Source organism: Girardinichthys multiradiatus, chromosome 13 (assembly GCF_021462225.1).
Source record: "Girardinichthys multiradiatus isolate DD_20200921_A chromosome 13, DD_fGirMul_XY1, whole genome shotgun sequence".
NCBI classification, from domain to species: Eukaryota; Metazoa; Chordata; class Actinopteri; order Cyprinodontiformes; family Goodeidae; genus Girardinichthys; species Girardinichthys multiradiatus.
In genome coordinates this window covers 32,392,497-32,409,876 of record NC_061806.1, presented here as the reverse complement: position 1 = coordinate 32,409,876, position 17,380 = coordinate 32,392,497, and the positions used below count along the sequence as shown (strand labels likewise).

Here is a 17,380-nt window from a genome sequence, read left to right as displayed (position 1 = left end):
CAAAGAGACATCAGCGCGCTGAAAGGGACCCTATCTGGTCCCTTTCGAAGGCCGTGTGGAAGAGGGCGGATGTAGCAACAGCTGTGCTTTTATTTGGGTAGTGGCGTCACAGGAAGTCCGCAGTTGTCCCGTTTCCTGGCTGTGCCGGAAGAAGGTTAATGCACTTTATTTTGAAAGTTCCAGAAAAGTCCGTACCGGAGTTTAATGTTGAAATCCATGGCTGTGGGTCCCAACATTAGCAAACTCTTCTGTGTGATCAAAAATAAATGAAACACATTACAAACATTCATAAAACAGTGTATGAGTAAACAAAAAGCATTGAGAAAAACATGTCTTATAATTTATTATGATGAACTTTGTTAAAAAAGAATAAAATATGTAAATTTAATTTGAGGCAGCAGCTAACTGAACAAATTCATAAAGATCAAATTCAAAGCTGCTCAGCCATTGATGTTGTTTACATTTATGATACTTCTAATGTAAAATTATTATTTGAACTCAGTTGCACAAAGATTTCTCAAAGTAAATAGAAACTGACCTGACTGCTGAAGAGACTGTTTCACTGTGATACACACACACACACACACACACACACACACACGCTCACGCTCAACTTCACACCAAGTTGACTCGTCATATATTCATGCTTTTAATGACACCAAAAATGTATCATGACAAGACATGGAAATGGATAACACATTTTTTTTACATTTTCAACATTGATGTAAAAACCTGAAAGAACACGGCAGATTGTACTGGTCAGATAGAGGTTTGGGTTGACCATGGCTCAGTGTTACAATCAGAAGGTTTCTTTCTTTGATCCAAAATCCCTCAGTGTCTGGAGAAAAATCACAGCATTTAATGAGAGTAAATATGTAACGTGACGTAACAATAAACATCCTGGAATCTGTCTTATTCTGCAGTAACAAGAAGCTCAGTATGAGACTCTCATAAAGAGAAAAAAACAGTAAAAAAAGTGCTTGACATGATTTACATTGTAAAGCATTAAAATAAATTTTATTAAACATTGGAATTAATAAATCTTGAAGTACTTTTCAAACTCTTAGATTTTATTGGAAAGTGGCAAATAGTTTTGAACTCTTGAAAACAGTAATGTGCAGAAATAACAAAGTTCTTTACAATGAAAAGTGGAAATTTCTCACTATAAAATAAGAGAATTTGAATGTTCCTGTTCTGCTACTTACATTTAATTACTGCATACAAACACATTCTTTTTCAAAATGTTAACCAGAACATTTATTTGACTAATTCAAAGAAAACTTTAACATGCAGTTAATCCTAAAATTATTCCACTCCTGGCAGAATAAGATGTAAAATTATTTTTATTCTACCACAGTTTAGGAAATGAAATTAGGTTTATCTCAAATGTTAATAAAACAAAGTGTAATGAGAATTGGTTTTTCAAAAAAAAAGGTTAATAGGCACAAAATAAAGAATGTATAATAATGAATCTTTTACATCGCTGTTTAGAAATGTTGGCTCACTCTTTGCAGAAATGTTTTGAGACAGAGTTGAGGACTGTGGGTGAGAACCCTTTAAGATATGATTATAGCATCTCTATTTAGTATAAGTACAGGCTTTGACTACACAGCTCTAAAACCTTATTTTTTTCATTTTTAACCATTTAGCAAGCTTTGATTGTGTAACACAAACTATACATTGATCACGAACTGAAGCCCTCCTTCAGGTTTTCCTGGAGTCTGGTAGAGAGTCAATTACAGCATATTGTTGTATGTGCGCCTCACTTAGGCATTAAAGAAACAAGAATAGATAAAATGGCACAGGAGGCTACTAAAAACATGTTGTGGACATATATGTTAATTTCAGTAACAAAGGGGTAAGGAAGATTATTAAGTAGGAAGTGAGGGAAACGAGGCCAGCTTTACACAGGGGCAAGAGGGGGCAATGCCCACTCAAACAAATGCATGGCTCCCTCAAATCACTTCTCAATCACACAAACACAACCCCCGCCTTGCCTCTCCCTCCTCCTTCTACACTTAAGGGCAAAACATCATCTGAATGTCTAACTCTGACATTAAAGTGTTAAGAATAGAAACAAACATGCAGTAATTTTATAAATACAGAATGCTGAACAAACTCTGTTCTAAGTAGGGAAAAGTCACTTTAACTCAAGGGGCTCTTTTCATTCAACCATTTCTACTCCAACAGTCAAGGCATCATTTTGCGAGGTAATTAGTGTTACAGGATAATATATGCTGATTGCTGAATATAATGTTCTATTATAGAAAGCAGCAAACAAAAAATGATAAATAAATAGGAAAATGTTACTTAGCTGTCTGTTTGATTTTATTAGCATAATAATAGAGTCAATGCTAACATTAACAACCTAAAGTAGGTTTGCACTATAAAAAAGACCAGCATGGCGAGTAAACATAACAATAAGCAAATCAAAAGAATGATTAGCATGTAAATAAGCTGCATTCAAACATGTGGGACAATTAATTTAACCTTACTAAGTTTTATCATCATGATTTACACATTTCTGAATCCAATCTAAAATCTATCATCGGTTCATTTCTGGTGGATTAATCTCTCATAGTATATTGAATATATTATGGGCTTTTGTTTGATAGCATGTAAGTAATTTTCAACATGCCATCTTTCAATAAATTTACATAACAATAAAGGTATTATTTTTTTTATCCAGAAATAATATTTCTTTTACATTGTGTTGTTTTTTAAGAGATGCATGCCTCACTTCCTATCAGAACCAAACTTCTTGCCTGAAACACTGGATATTGAAGTGAATTTTTCCTAGCTTGTAATTGTAAAGATCTTTGTGGTTTGTCTAATTTTATTTTCCTCATATTTTACCACTCATTAACATTCTTCTTAAGAGTTTATTGCTTTCTCCCAAAAAGTGTCAGACTAAATAGTTTTTTTTATCTTTATTTTAAACCTGTCATTTAATATTTGAGCAGACAACAGGTTTTTCTCTGGTGATAGATAAATAGTGGGACTTTAGTGGGAGTTTAATAGATTCTGCAGTGAGATATGTTGTCCCTCTAACCATAATAATGTGCTTTCTGCTGATGTGCTAGTTAAAGATATAAAATATTGCTGCTTAGTACTTGTAGATTTTAAATGAACCAGAACATTAAACTAAAAATCTACATGAAACCATTTTGATTTGAAGAAAATGTCTTTAATCTGTAAATTTGAATTAGAACTTTATTGGACAGATAAAGACAAGAAAAGAAACAGCCAAAGTAACATCAGTAAAAATGTAAGAAACAATTAACTCCCAGTAATTGATGTCAGGACTGGGAACACTGGTCTCTCCTCAGTGTCTCTGTGACTGCAGTCTGGGAGCCCTGGGTGGCCTCACAGGTCACAGAGCCCACCTTCCTCCACTGGTCTGCAGGGAGCCTCAGGGTGCTGCTCCAGCTGTAGAGGCCGTCCTTCTGCAGCACCCCGGGGCTCCTGCTCTGCTCCCAGCTGCTGCTGCTGCTGCTGCTGCTGCTGCTGCCGTCCACCTTCCAGGACAGACTCCAGCCTGAAGGGAAGCCCTTGTTGGCCAGACACATGAGAGTGGCCTTCCCCTGCTGCAGCTCCTCACTGGAGGGGGGCAGCACTGTCAGGGTGGGACGAGTATCACCTAGGAGACACCGTTCAGGTTAGAGGACAGGAGCTATAGATAAGTTAAACAGCAGATACTGTGACATGGTTACAGTTAGGGAGGATTTTCTATAATAGGTTTCCGCCAGATGTTTTCATGCTCCACTCGTCTCTCACTGACACAAAGTTTCACTTTTCTTTAAGAGTCTCAGATCAGCACAGATAGAATCACCAAAGAATTTGATTATAAAAATTTCAATCTATTTCTTATAATATAGAAAATAAAATAACTTCAGAATCTCATGTTTACAAGGAACAATATTTTTTTTAAGGGTAGCATAACTATTTTTGTAGATTTAATAGATTTGAATCAAACTGTTCCGTTTGGTCTAGTTCAAGTTCTAATTTAACTGTTTTATACCAAACAACTAAACTCGTTCACAGCTGGCAGCAAATCATTTAATATATAAAGTAATATCGATAACAAACATACCAAACCTCAGTCCTGACAATTAATTTAGAAGAAACATTTACAGAATTGGCACAAAAATAGTTATTTTACTTCAGTTTTAACTGTGACTCTGTTTGCAGTTTCATTGTTGTAAGGAAGAAATTGATGCAAATATATAATTTTCTGCTTTCTAAGAAAGTGCAGAAATATACTTTTAAAGATTCCAAAATAGTTTTAAATTTGGTATTAAACATGCAGTAAACTTACTTCCAACATCCAGTCTGGTTCCTCCACCAAAAGTCCACCACAGTGATACAAACTCACTGAGGCGCCGTACAAAAACCTCTGACTGTAGAAACACGACTCTCTGACTTTGTCTGACTGAACTAAACCTACAAGCTGAAATTAAACCACTAAACTAAACCAAAAATGGTTTAATCCTTAGATCAATACTAACTTGTTATACTCTGTTCATAATCGGCATTTTAACTATGAAATAACATTAGTCTCAGAGCCTTTTTGCAAAATATTAAATAATGGCGTTTTTTTACAGCTTCAGTCTGTAAAACAGAATTAAAATTATAGAATCAGGTCCTTTAAAAGAGCAGCTTTATATTTTACTTACTTCCAACATCCAGTCTGGTTCCTCCACCGAACGTGTACCACAGTGATACAAACTCATTGAGCCGTCGTACAAAAACCTCTGACTGTAGAGACACGGCTCTCTGACTTTGACACAAACAAAATATCAGAACTAGAACTTTATAAAAGATGAAAATAATAAACTCTGGCACTCTAATGTGATAATTAAGCCACCCTCCAAATAGGTTGGATCGTATCTGTTGTATTATTTTTATGTCACTTGCAGAAGGTAGATAATTTTGGGTTTGATCAAACATCAATTGCATCAATTCTAATAACTCTTGATTTTCTTTCAAAACTTTAAATTGCTGAACTACAGTAATGTAGAACCATAAAAAATCAAAACCAGAAAATCGAGTTTTAGATTTTAAAAAGGAAATCAGAGCCTTGTTCAAACTGTATCTAATTTTATTATGTCTTTATTTGTAGAGCTGTTTTATAGATTTTATCAGCTTGGGAGTCAAATGTGCATAGAAGTAACATCCAGTCTGTTTCCTCAACATAAAATCTATTACAATGATAAAAACTCATTCATTGACAATAGAGCAACACCTGAAAGGTGTGGGCTGTTCTCTGGATCTGTGGTTTTACCAAACATACTCATATTACCTTGGTGTAAGACCTTAGAGAACTGTATCTAAGTGGAAGGAGACACTGCTCCCCCAACCAGGAGCTCAGCATCTGATGCTCAGACCCTCAGTTTATCACAGCATCCTTTATTAAAACAAATGGTTGAATTAAAAGAATTTACTTAATGATTCAATGAAATCGAGGTTCACAGGTACTACATGTATCTGTGTTATTTGCCTATATGTCCACATCACTGTAACATCCCAAACGTCTGAAAAACAATAACCTTTAGAGTCAAAGAAAAAAAATTAAATAAAAGTTTACATAAAAAAACAACTTAATATGCAATGCATTCTTTTGCAGAAAGAAATTAGCTATAAAAGCTAATTTATGTCATATTTTTGGGGTGAAACACTTCAACGCCACATGAGGACAGAAAAAGAGATGCAAAATTTTCTTCTGTCATATTATGTCATAGTATGTCCACTTTTCATGTTTTATCTTCAAATTTCTTTCAGTTTCTTTTTATCAACTTGAGGTTGTTATTTTTGTTTTGTTGTTCTCAATTGAGTTTGAAAAAAAAAAAGAAAGTTTCTCAATCAGGCTTTGCTTGTTTAACCTTTGGTTTCTTTTTTTAACCCCACCTGCTGAACTGGAAATGTAGTGCTGGTTTTCCAGGACTTACTAAACATCGCTGATTCAAATAAATATTCCACGGTGTATCCAAGCAATGGAAACAGAAAACACACAGATTACCCGGGATTTCTTTTACCTTTTAGGTCAAAGAAATCCAAGGTATTTAAATCCCGGGACTTTCAGTGGAAAAGGGACTAACGTGTTAGAATGACCCAGTCAAAGTCCAGGCCTAACTACAATTGAGATTTTGATGCAGGACATAAAAAAGTAGGTTTACAGATGCTCCCTGTCTAATCTGACAGAGCGTGAGCTGTTTAGACATGAGGAATGAGGAAAAATGTCAGTCACTAGATGTGCAAAGCTGTTAGAGGCAAACCCCTAAAAGGTTGGCAGCTGTGAATTCAGCAAAAGACGATTCTGCAGAACATTGGCCCAAAAATGTTTTCAAAACCTGAATCACTGAGCTTCCACTTCACAATTATGCACTTCCTTGTCTTTGTCTATACACTAAAATGTGTTTAAAAAGGTGTATGAATCCTCTGACAAGTCACTGTCAGGTTTAGGACCTTTATAAAGAACTAAGAAGTGTCAAACAACTGCAGATGAACAGAAAGATGGACAAACTCTTAAGTTGCTCATTTATGGTGCTAACTCTCAAGTATCAGGGACTCCAAGTCGTTTTACAGGCAGTGGATCAAACTTGATGTTAACCAGTGATGCCGAAACCTCAGTGGGAAAACTGCTATCAACATTAATGTTGCATGACTAACAACAGTAAAAAAAAATAAAAAAAATCATAATAAGCTCTGTACTTGCCTGCCAACTGCAGTTTGTGGGCAGGTTCAACCAGCCACTCCTTTTTAGAGTTTTCAGGATCAAAGTCTACAATCCAATTTACGGGGATAATACTGAGAACATCTTTATTCTTTCCCTTTGACCAGCTCACTAGTGCAAACTTCATTTTTTTTTTCTCTCCCCTCAGCGCTGAGGCGCACAGAGTAATGGCAGCACCCATTTAACCTGTTAAAATTTCTCTGGCGGTGGCTTGTCGTTCGCGCCTATCCTACCCATAGTTCAATGTTTCCATGGTAAGAAGTAGCTCGACCAATCAGAGACGTTGCTTTTACACTATAGGATTCTGGGTTTTTTAAGTTCTGTTAATTAATTTAATATAACGTTTTAGCTTCTGTGTCACTGCTTTACAACACACTCGCTTTACAAAACACAGAGAAAATGTATGGGATATTTACCTCTGGCAACCGAGTGGGCTGTCACCGCTGCGGTCTTTTTAAAAGATGTCGAGAGTTCCGTTGTTCCAGAAGAAGAGAGTTATGGAGGGAAGGAGAAGAAAATACACTCCTCCCGGTTCAGAATATGATATTCCAACAAGAACAAGGAGATTACGGTATGAAACAGTTCTGTATTTAGCGTTTACTGTTGTAGTTTTGAGGGTTTTTTTTACAAGCTGCCTTAGCTATACGTAGCTAGCATGCTATAGCACACTGGCTCGCAAACTTTATTTAAAGAGACAGTGGCTGTTTTTGTTATGAGTGATGGGAGAATCTGTTTAAGGGTGCACAGCAAAAAAACAAAGAAAGAAAGAAAACAAGGGACTGATAGAGACGATAATCAGTGCTCATTTTAATCTTAACACACACCACAAAGCTGAAGTTAGCTTCCGATTCGGAAAAAGACTAAAAGGCGATTCCAACTAATTTACATTACCTGAATATCTTTAAGCTGCCCTAGTTTACAAATTAAAATACTTAAGCAATTCAAACTTGATCTATGTTATTCTGCACAAGTTGTTGAATATTTAATACCAAGTTTGTGATTTGTGAAACTTATAGTTGATTTCGGAAAATTCAATAAAGGGTGATTTCAGCGCCTTTTAAGCTTCTGGACCACACCAGAACTGCTTTAGCTTAGAAACAACAATACTTTGAGACACACAAACTTGGTGTTAAATATTCTGCTATTAGTGAAAAATAATGTAGTCGAGGTTTGAAGTATCTAATTACATGTAATCCTTCAGCCAATCCTCTATTCGGAAGCTGCAATCGGAAGCCAACTTCAGCTTTGTAGTTACACCCTACCTTGAGCATCAGCTAAAGATGTCCTACATTCTTACACAACAGAATCTGGATCAGGATTCCTCTGACCACAACACTGACAGTGGCTCAGAAGACACACATGATGATGGTGGTGGTGGGATGACAGTAAGTAAGTCTCTAATAACTAACAGTACAACAAATCTACAGGTTTCTGTTGATGACTATTTCACTGAAAGCACTTCCTCTAAGACTTCTTTATTTTTACACAACAGAATCTGGATCAGGATTCCTTTGACAACAGATCTGAAAATGCACATAATGGTGATGACATTACAGTAAGTAATTCTATCAGGGCAATGATCTCACATATGAGTTTCGTGTCTTCATACTTTAGGTATTTTGCTTTCCTACCTTTTTTTTTTTTATTAATCTAAGACTTATTTGTACCCTGTATGACAACAATGGCACATCTTTAATATATTTGTTAAGTCTTAATTTTATGCAAATTTACTAGTGCTTATGTTTGTCAACTATTCCTTGAAATTGCTGTATTTTACCATTACAGAACCTGCATGCAGACCCTGAATCTGATGAACTACCTCCACATTTGAGCCAAACAACAGAGTCATCAGTCTTCAGCTTAGAGGACAGTGTTGATTTTGGTGTGTTTCAACCACTATGGCAGTCTTATACTGACTCTGAATCCTTTGGCAGTGGAGAAGAATTTCCCATGGAAGACAGCGCTGACAAGTCTGCAAATGAACAATTACATTTCGGAGTAGTAGGCTTTAATGAAAGGGTTCCTCCAGTAAATGATGAGCCACTGTACACAGGCTCACGACTAACCAACGCTCAGAGTTTTTTACTTATACTTTCAAATGCTTTGAGACACTCGCTTACTGGTGTAGCCCTGTCTGATCTTTTAGATTTGATTAATATCCACTGCCCAGAAAATGTTCTAACTTCAAAGCATCTGTTCTTAAAAGAGCTTAAACCAATACAAGGTCACCTAGAATGTCACATATACTGTCCCAACTGTGAATATTACATCGGCAACCAAGTCACCGAGGGGCAGTGTTGTGTGTGTAACTCTACATGGGATAGAAACAGCTCACTGAAAAATTTAAATTTCTTCCTATACTTACCCATCCAAACACAACTGGAACATCTTCTTCAAAGAGAAGATATTGCATGTTGGGTCAAGTCAGGAAACGGCACATGTACAGGTCCTTCTCAAAATATTAGCATATTGTGATAAAGTTAATTATTTTCCATAATGTCATGATAAAAATTTAACATTCATATATTTTAGATTCATTGCACACTAACTGAAATATTTCAGGTCTTTTATTGTCTTAATACGGATGATTTTGGCATACAGCTCATGAAAACCCCAAATTCCTATCTCACAAAATTAGCATATTTCATCCGACCAATAAAAGAAAAGTGTTTTTAATACAAAAAACGTCAACCTTCAAATAATCATGTACAGTTATGCACTCAATACTTGGTCGGGAATCCTTTGGCAGAAATGACTGCTTCAATGCGGCGTGGCATGGAGGCAATCAGCCTGTGGCACTGCTGAGGTCTTATGGAGGCCCAGGATGCTTCGATAGCGGCCTTTAGCTCATCCAGAGTGTTGGGTCTTGAGTCTCTCAACGTTCTCTTCACAATATCCTACAGATTCTCTATGGGGTTCAGATCAGGAGAGTTGGCAGGCCAATTGAGCACAGTGATACCATGGTCAGTAAACCATTTACCAGTGGTTTTGGCACTGTGAGCAGGTGCCAGGTCGTGCTGAAAAATGAAATCTTCATCTCCATAAAGCTTTTCAGCAGATGGAAGCATGAAGTGCTCCAAAATCTCCTGATAGCTAGCTGCATTGACCCTGCCCTTGATAAAACACAGTGGACCAACACCAGCAGCTGACACGGCACCTCCAGACCATCACTGACTGTGGGTACTTGACACTGGACTTCTGGCATTTTGGCATTTCCTTCTCCCCAGTCTTCCTCCAGACTCTGGCACCTTGATTTCCGAATGACATGCAGAATTTGATTTCATCCAAAAAAAAAGTACTTTGGACCACTGAGCAACAGTCCAGTGCTGCTTCTCTGTAGCCCAGGTCAGGCGCTTCTGCCGTTGTTTCTGGTTCAAAAGTGGCTTGACCTGGGGAATGTGGCACCTGTAGCCCATTTCCTGCACACGCCTGTGCACGGTGGCTCTGGATGTTTCTACTCCAGACTCAGTCCACTGCTTCCGCAGGTCCCCCAAGGTCTGGAATCGGCCCTTCTCCACAATCTTCCTCAGGGTCCGGTCACCTCTTCTCGTTGTGCAGCGTTTTCTGCCACACTTTTTCCTTCCCACAGACTTCCCACTGAGGTGCCTTGATACAGCACTCTGGGAACAGCCTATTCGTTCAGAAATGTCTTTCTGTGTCTTACCCTCTTGCTTGAGGGTGTCAATAGTGGCCTTCTGGACAGCAGTCAGGTCGGCAGTCTTACCCATGATTGGGGTTCTGAGTGATGAACCAGGCTGGGAGTTTTAAAGGCCTCAGGAATCTTTTGCAGGTGTTTAGAGTTAACTCGTTGATTCAGATGATTAGGTTCATAGCTCGTTTAGAGACCCTTTTAATGATATGCTAATTTTGTGAGATAGGAATTTTGGGTTTTCATGAGCTGTATGCCAAAATCATCCGTATTAAAACAATAAAAGACCTGAAATATTTCAGTTAGTGTGCAATGAATCTGAAATATATGAATGTTAAATTTTCATCATGACATTATGGAAAATAATGAACTTTATCACAATATGCTAATATTTTGAGAAGGACCTGTATATGCATGATTCAAACAAATACTTTGTTGTAATAAACATATATGCAGTAATTTAATCCAGTTTTGTTTGCACAGCAACGTATTCTAAAACATATAAATCAATATAGAGCAATTAGTTGTCCATCCTTTTATTGCTATATATTTTCAAATATATGACAAAGTTTCTGATATATTGAAATATATTTCCTGATGTATGGCAATATAAATTCTAGTATATTGCCATATACTTTTGTTTCGTAAGGGCTTTTTCCTTCAACCAGAAGGTTATCTATTTTTTTACATTAAAAAAATGGCCTATTGGAAATTACTGATAGTCATCTAACCACTCATCCACCATGTATACCTGCTTATCCTTGCTGGACAGCAGGGGGGATGGTTCCTATCTCCAGCAGTCATTGGGACAGAATTCACCCTGGTCCGGTCGCCAGTCAATCACAGGGAAAAACAAAGACACACACTCATACCTGAGGTCAACTTAGTGAGCCCAGTTAACCTAACAGTCATGCTCATGGATTGTTGGAGGAAAACAGAGTTTTCCTCAGCATGTATGGAGAGAACATGTAAACTTCATCCAAAAAGTCTCCAGGATGGGATTCAAACCCAGAACCTTCTTCAAGGCAGCAGTGCTAACAACTGAGCCACTGTGCAGCCCTATCATTGACACACTTGTCTAAAATTAGTTAAAGAAATGTGTTAGAATTACAGTAAAACCTTCTTTTACATGCTGACCACCTTTTTAAATGTTTATACTGGTGTTTAAAAATGTTCATATTACCTCCAGTCAATCGAAAAATGTTGATAAAATCATTTTAAACCTGAATGTGCCAGGGTTGTTAATAGTTTTATGCTTAACTGTATATGTAAAAAATATACGTTTATCTATCTTTTAATTCGTTTATCTGAAACTGTGACATTAAAATAGTTGTTGCTCTTTGTTAAATTAAAGGAAAAAGAACAGAAAAAAAATTAATCCAAAAAGTAAACGTTTCAAAGCTGATCAATTTTCTATTTTCAACAGCTGCATCATTTTGATTCCAGTCCCTGTTGGACTCAGTCAGAACATTTCCATAGAGAGTCACTTTGCATCAGCAGCACCATGCTCCAGTGCTCTGGGAGAGTTTATAGTCCTGAGAGTTGAACACTGGATGACTGACAGCTGTCCTTCATCACAACAGAAGACACAGAAATCCTCCTCATCAAAAACATGACTTTGATCTGCGTCCTCATCTGGACTCTCCTCTGCTGCTGCTTCACAGGTAAAGTCCAGAGAATCAAACTCCTCTCCTCTATGAACATCTGTCCCTCTGAAATGAAGCTGACAAAACCATGAAGCTGTTTTCTGTTTTTGTCTCTGTGTCCTCAGAGTCCAGAGGTCAGGTCACAGTGACTCAGCCTGCAGCAGTGAGAACTGATCTGGGAGGATCTGTCACCATCAGATGTAGAACCAGTCAGAATGTTTATGTTGACAGCAGCAGCTATTTATCCTGGTACCAACAGAAAGATGGACAAACTCCTAAGCTGCTCATTTATTATGCTAGCTCTCGAGAATCAGGGATTCCAAGTCGTTTTACAGGCAGTGGATCAAACTCTGACTTCACTCTGACCATCAGTGGAGTTCAGGCTGAAGATGCTGCAGTTTATTACTGTCAGAGTTTTCATGTCATCAGCAGCCAGTATGTGTTCACACAGTGAAAAACTGTCGTACAAAAACCTCCCTCAGTCAGACTGAACTGAAACTGAACTGCAGCTGCAGAAACTGATTCTGTTCAGTGAACAAACTAAAACACACAAACTGGTTTTAATCCAGTAAAATTAATGGTATTTTAACTTCAGCACTTTTACTACAGAAGGACAAGAAACTCTTTAAACTTTCAAACTGACATTATTCTGACTACATTTTTAAAATACTTTCCAATAATCAAGGCTTAAGCAGTTTAAGGCATGTTTACAATGACTGAAAATAACTTTTGACCTTCATGACCTCTGCCTCACAGTGGTTTAAAACTGATTTTTACAGAAGCAACACTGTATTTATATCCCACTCAGCAAACTATTCTGTGTGATCAAAAATAAATGAAACACATTACAAACATTCATGAAACAGTGTATGAGTAAACAAAAAGCATTGAGAAAAACATGTCTTATAATTTATTATGATGAACTTTGTAAACAAAAAATAAATCAAAAATATGGAAATTTAATTTGAGGCAGCAGCTAACTGAACAAAATCAGAAAGATCAAATTCAAAGCTGCTCAGTCTTTGATGTTGTTTACATTTATGATACTTCTAATGTAAAATTATTAAAGTAAAGAGAAACTGACCTGACTGCTGAAGAGATTGTTTCACTGTGACACACACACACACACACACACACACACACACGCTCAACTTCACACCTAGTTGACTCGTCATATATTCATGCTTTAATGACACCAAACATGTATCATGACAAGACATGGAAATGAATAAAAACATTTTTTAACGTTTGAACACATTTTCAACATTGATGTAAAAACCTGAAAGAACACGGCAGATTGTACTGGTCAGATAGAGGTTTGGGTTGACCATGGCTCAGTGTTACAATCAGAAGGTTTCTTTCTTTGATCCTAAATCCCTCAGTGTCTGGAGAAAAATCACAGCATTTAATGAGAGTAAATATGTAACGTGACGTAACAATAAACATCCTGGAATCTGTCTTATTCTGCAGTAACAAGAAGCTCAGTATGAGACTCTAATAAAGAGAAAAAAACAGTAAAAAAGTGCTTGACGTGATTTATATCATAAATCAGATAACATTTAATTAAACTTTGGGATTAATAAATCTTGAAGCACTTTGTAAACTCTTAGATTTTATTGGAAAGTGGCAAATAGTTTTGATCTCTTGAAAACAGTCATGTTCAGAAATTAGTTTTGTTTTTTTTTACAATGAAATGCTTTTTACTAACATTTAACACCACAATTTTATGATAAGACAATTAATGCCAAACTTTGAATTTCTAAGCAAAAGAATTAAAAATTTTAGGTTTTTGATATGAAATGGAAAACATCCAGAAACTGTTTGAAATATATAGTGAAGCCTTTATCTGAAGAGCTGCGATGCAGATTTTGCATTTAATATAAAACAAATCTCCTCCAAAGTAGTATTCAATAAGTTTTCTCCTCATAAATTCTCACAGTTAGACAAATTCACTGAACTGCAGCAGAAGAAACTCTGAATAGTTGCTGCCAACATTTGATGTTGGGGACATCCATTACAGTCAGCTGTCGGATGAGCTAGGTCAATGTGACGTCAAAGCTGTGAAGAAGAAGTTTTACTCTGATATGGAGAGGAAACATTTGCCAGCAGGATGAGATCAGAGGCAACGTGTCAAAACAATTTGCATTCATCTAAATTATTAAATATAACTTACAAAGTAACACAGATTGGAATTTAACCAATTCTGCAGATTTCCTCATTTATTCATTATTTAAGACATTCTTCAAATGGTTGAAGCAGGCGTCCACCGCTCTTGTTCAGTTTTTGTCTCATCTGTCCATAAGACATTCTCCCAGAAACTTTGTGGCTTGTCAACATGTAGTTTGGTAAATTCCAGTCTGGCTTTTTCATGATTTGTTTTCAACAATGATGTTCTCCTTGGTCGTCTCCCATTAAGTCCACTTTGCCTCAAACAACATCGGATGATGCGATCTGACACTGATGTTCCTTGAGCTTGAAGTTCACCTTCAATCTCTTTAGAAGTTTGTATTATCCGTCTCTTTGTTTTGTCATCAAGTTTCCTCCTGCAGCCACGTCCAGGGAGGTTGGCTACAGTCCCATGGATCTTAAATTTCTGAATAATATGTGCAACTGTAGTCACAGGAACATGAAGCTGCTTGGAGATGGTCTTATAACCTTTACCTTTAACATGCTTGTCTATAATTTTCTTTCTAATTTCCTGAGACAACTCTTTCCTTCGCTTCCTCTGGTCCATGTTGAGCGTGGTACCATGCCACCAAACAGTACAGTGATTACCTGTAGCCCTATATATAGACCCACTGACTGACTACAAGAATGTAGACGTCTGTGATGCTAATTAATGGACACACCCTGATTTAACATGTCCCTTTGGTCACATTATTTTCAGGGGTACCATCATTTTTGTCCAGGCCTATTTCATGAGTTTATTTTTTTTAATAATTCTGTTGAAGCATGTTTGAAAAGCAATGTCTGACTTTCATTTGTTCATTTTCATAGAATTTTTATTCATTATTACCTTTGTCAATTTCTGTGACCACTGTGGGTTCTTCTTTTATTAACTGAGGGGTACCAACTATTTTGTCCACGTGTGTAAATGCTTGAAATACATCACTCTGTGAGTAATGAACTGTTATGAAAATTTTGTTTCAGATTTTGAATCAATGTACTGAAATAAATATTTGACTTTATGAAGATGAATCTATAACATTTTATCAGATTTTGTTTGGTTTCCATGAGATGTCAATAAACCAGACTAAATGATTACATGAACTGTGGGAAGGAAAATAAATTAAATATAAGGTTGTATGTTGTAGAGGTCGTCCCAAAAGGTTGCCAGGAAACCCCAGCTGAGACAAAACAATCACAATATATATTTTCTATCTGCCTCAGCTGGCTGGCTGCACAGTGGAACAGCTGTTAGCACAATTGACTTACAGTAAGAAGGTTCTGGGTTTGAATCCCAGCCTGGGGTCTTTCTGCATGGAGTTTGCATTTTGTCTCTGAGTAAGAATGAGTTCTTTCCAGGTTCTCTGGCTTCTTCCGACAATTAAAAAATATGCATGTTAGGTTAACTGATCTTATAAAATTGCTGTTAGGAGTGAGTATGTAGGCATGTTTAAATCCTATGATGCACTGGCAATATGTCTTGGGGTGAAAATACGTACATTCATGCATGAACATATAAATAAATTGTCATGCCACAAAGTAATTACATGGGGAAACACTAAAACTAATGTATAGTTAAGATGGAGAAACAAAACAATTGTAAAGCTAAACGGTTTAAAGCTGGCTTGAAAAACCTAAATAAAAAGGGAAAAAGGATTTTGCTTGGAAGCCTGTTAGATGATGCATATATATGTTTTTTTAATGGTAAAACCACATAGATGCGAACTGCAGTGACCCGGTTCTTCTTGGTTCTTACATTGTCTATAACTAAAACTATTAAAAGACCATGGACTCTAAAAGAGCTTCAAAATCAACCCTGATGAAAAGTATTATTGAATTATGATCTAATTTTTCAGTTTGGGGTTGTTTGCTTTTATTGTGTTGTAAAATCAACATTTGTGTAGTTTGAGCACCAACACGTAGACACAGCTCCCTGAATATTTCAGTAAATCTACAAGTCCTCAGTATTAAACTTTTAATTGTAAAATTATTTTCTTTATGTCACCTGAATATTCTTCAAGAACTTTGGATGTGAATAATAAATATGTCTAACATGACTTAATAAACACATTACAAATGATGCCTAAAACATAAGAAAAAAAAAGCAACAAAAAAAAAAAAAAAACTAAAATTTTACTTTTGTAGAAACCATCAGTCATGTTACTCCCCCATAAATACTGTCAAGTGGTATTAAAAAGTTCATTTGGTTGACATACCTATATAATGTAAATGCTGGAGTTCTAAAGTCTGTTTTAAATCATTTTCTGAGTTTTGTTGTTGGTAAAATGTCCCATCAAAAATGCAAAGACCAAATTCTCACCAAGGCTTTCAGGACTATCTCAGGACCTTCTTCGGCACATTTAGCTTAGTTTTTCCAGAATTTAATAGTTTAAATCTTAATTTCTATTAACAATGTAATCTTTTCTCTGGGTGGCCTCACAGGTCACAGAGCCCACCTTCCTCCACTGGTCTGCAGGGAGCCTCAAGGTGCTGCTCCAGCTGTAGAGGCCGTCCTTCTGCAGCACCCCGGGGCTTCTGCTCTGCTCGCAGCTGCTGCTGCTGCCGTCCACCTTCTAGGTTAGACTCCTGAGGGGAAGCCCTAGTCTGCCAGACACATAAAGAGGGGCAACACTGCCAGGGGAAAATCACATAAGAGTAAAATACATAAAGTACATAAATTCACCAATCAGGTGGAGGGAGAGGAATCCCGCAGGATATAAAAATTATGTCATAAAAACAAATTTTTATGGAGCCAGAGAAGACTTTCATACCTTGCATTTTTATATGCTGGATCTCAACAGTTATTGTTTTTTACCTGGTTGACCTAATGCCAGTCTTAGACCCTCAGCCTGCCTATGCACTATAGAACTGTATGAAGCAATATGAAAACAATACATCAGAATGTACAGTCTTAATTGCAAACATATATATTATCATTATGTTCTATTTACATATTTACTGTGTATGTCTTGCTCAAGAACTGCTTTATAAAGATGATGATCAGTAAACCTGCGACATGAACAAGGCTGGACACTCTTTGGCATTCAAAGCCCACAACATGTTTTAAAAATAGGCACAGACACATTTTAAACTCATTCAGAACAATATTCAATTCATTGTCTATTTGTAGGTTCTGTTTCAAAATATCTTTAAAAACAAACCTTGATGAACAAACACTACTGATCC

At 36.7% G+C, this 17,380-nt stretch overlaps 1 protein-coding gene and 2 gene segments (V, D, J or C); 2 read left to right on the top strand and 1 right to left on the bottom strand.

Annotated features, from left to right (window-relative positions):
* Positions 1-3,165: 3,165 nt before the first annotated feature.
* Positions 3,166-6,978, bottom strand: LOC124879198. The segment is given in 2 exon segments: positions 3,166-3,640; positions 6,716-6,978. Coding segments are annotated over 2 exon segments (540 nt in total).
* Positions 6,979-7,003: 25 nt separating this feature from the next.
* Positions 7,004-11,938, top strand: LOC124879195. 6 transcript variants are annotated; one of them, XM_047383628.1, is made up of 5 exons: positions 7,007-7,304; positions 7,935-8,118; positions 8,226-8,288; positions 8,519-8,615; positions 11,809-11,927. In XM_047383628.1, exons 1-5 carry the CDS (start codon positions 7,195-7,197, stop codon positions 11,820-11,822), a joined length of 468 nt encoding a protein of 155 aa, XP_047239584.1. In that variant the 5' UTR covers positions 7,007-7,194; the 3' UTR covers positions 11,823-11,927. The 6 variants fall into 6 exon arrangements, 4 of the variants coding, with proteins under 4 accessions (XP_047239585.1, XP_047239584.1, XP_047239583.1 ...); XM_047383627.1 differs by having other exon boundaries at positions 7,008-7,304; positions 11,806-11,938; XR_007040976.1 differs by lacking the exon at positions 11,809-11,927 and having other exon boundaries at positions 7,004-7,304; positions 7,935-8,122; positions 8,519-9,017.
* LOC124879207 lies at positions 11,886-12,785 on the top strand. The segment is given in 2 exon segments: positions 11,886-12,046; positions 12,154-12,785. Coding segments are annotated over 2 exon segments (381 nt in total).
* The last annotated feature ends 4,595 nt before the right edge of the window (positions 12,786-17,380 follow it).

Excerpts from the sequence above, each read along its gene's own strand:
- LOC124879195 (XM_047383625.1), top strand. The coding sequence starts at position 7,195 with ATGTCGAGAGTTCCGTTGTTCCAGAAGAAGAGAGTTATGGAGGGAAGG. Across the intron at positions 7,305-7,934 it reads ACAAGAACAAGGAGATTACG|CCAATCCTCTATTCGGAAGC; the intron begins GTATGAAACAGT and ends GTAATCCTTCAG. Across the intron at positions 8,289-8,518 it reads ATAATGGTGATGACATTACA|AACCTGCATGCAGACCCTGA; the intron begins GTAAGTAATTCT and ends TTACCATTACAG.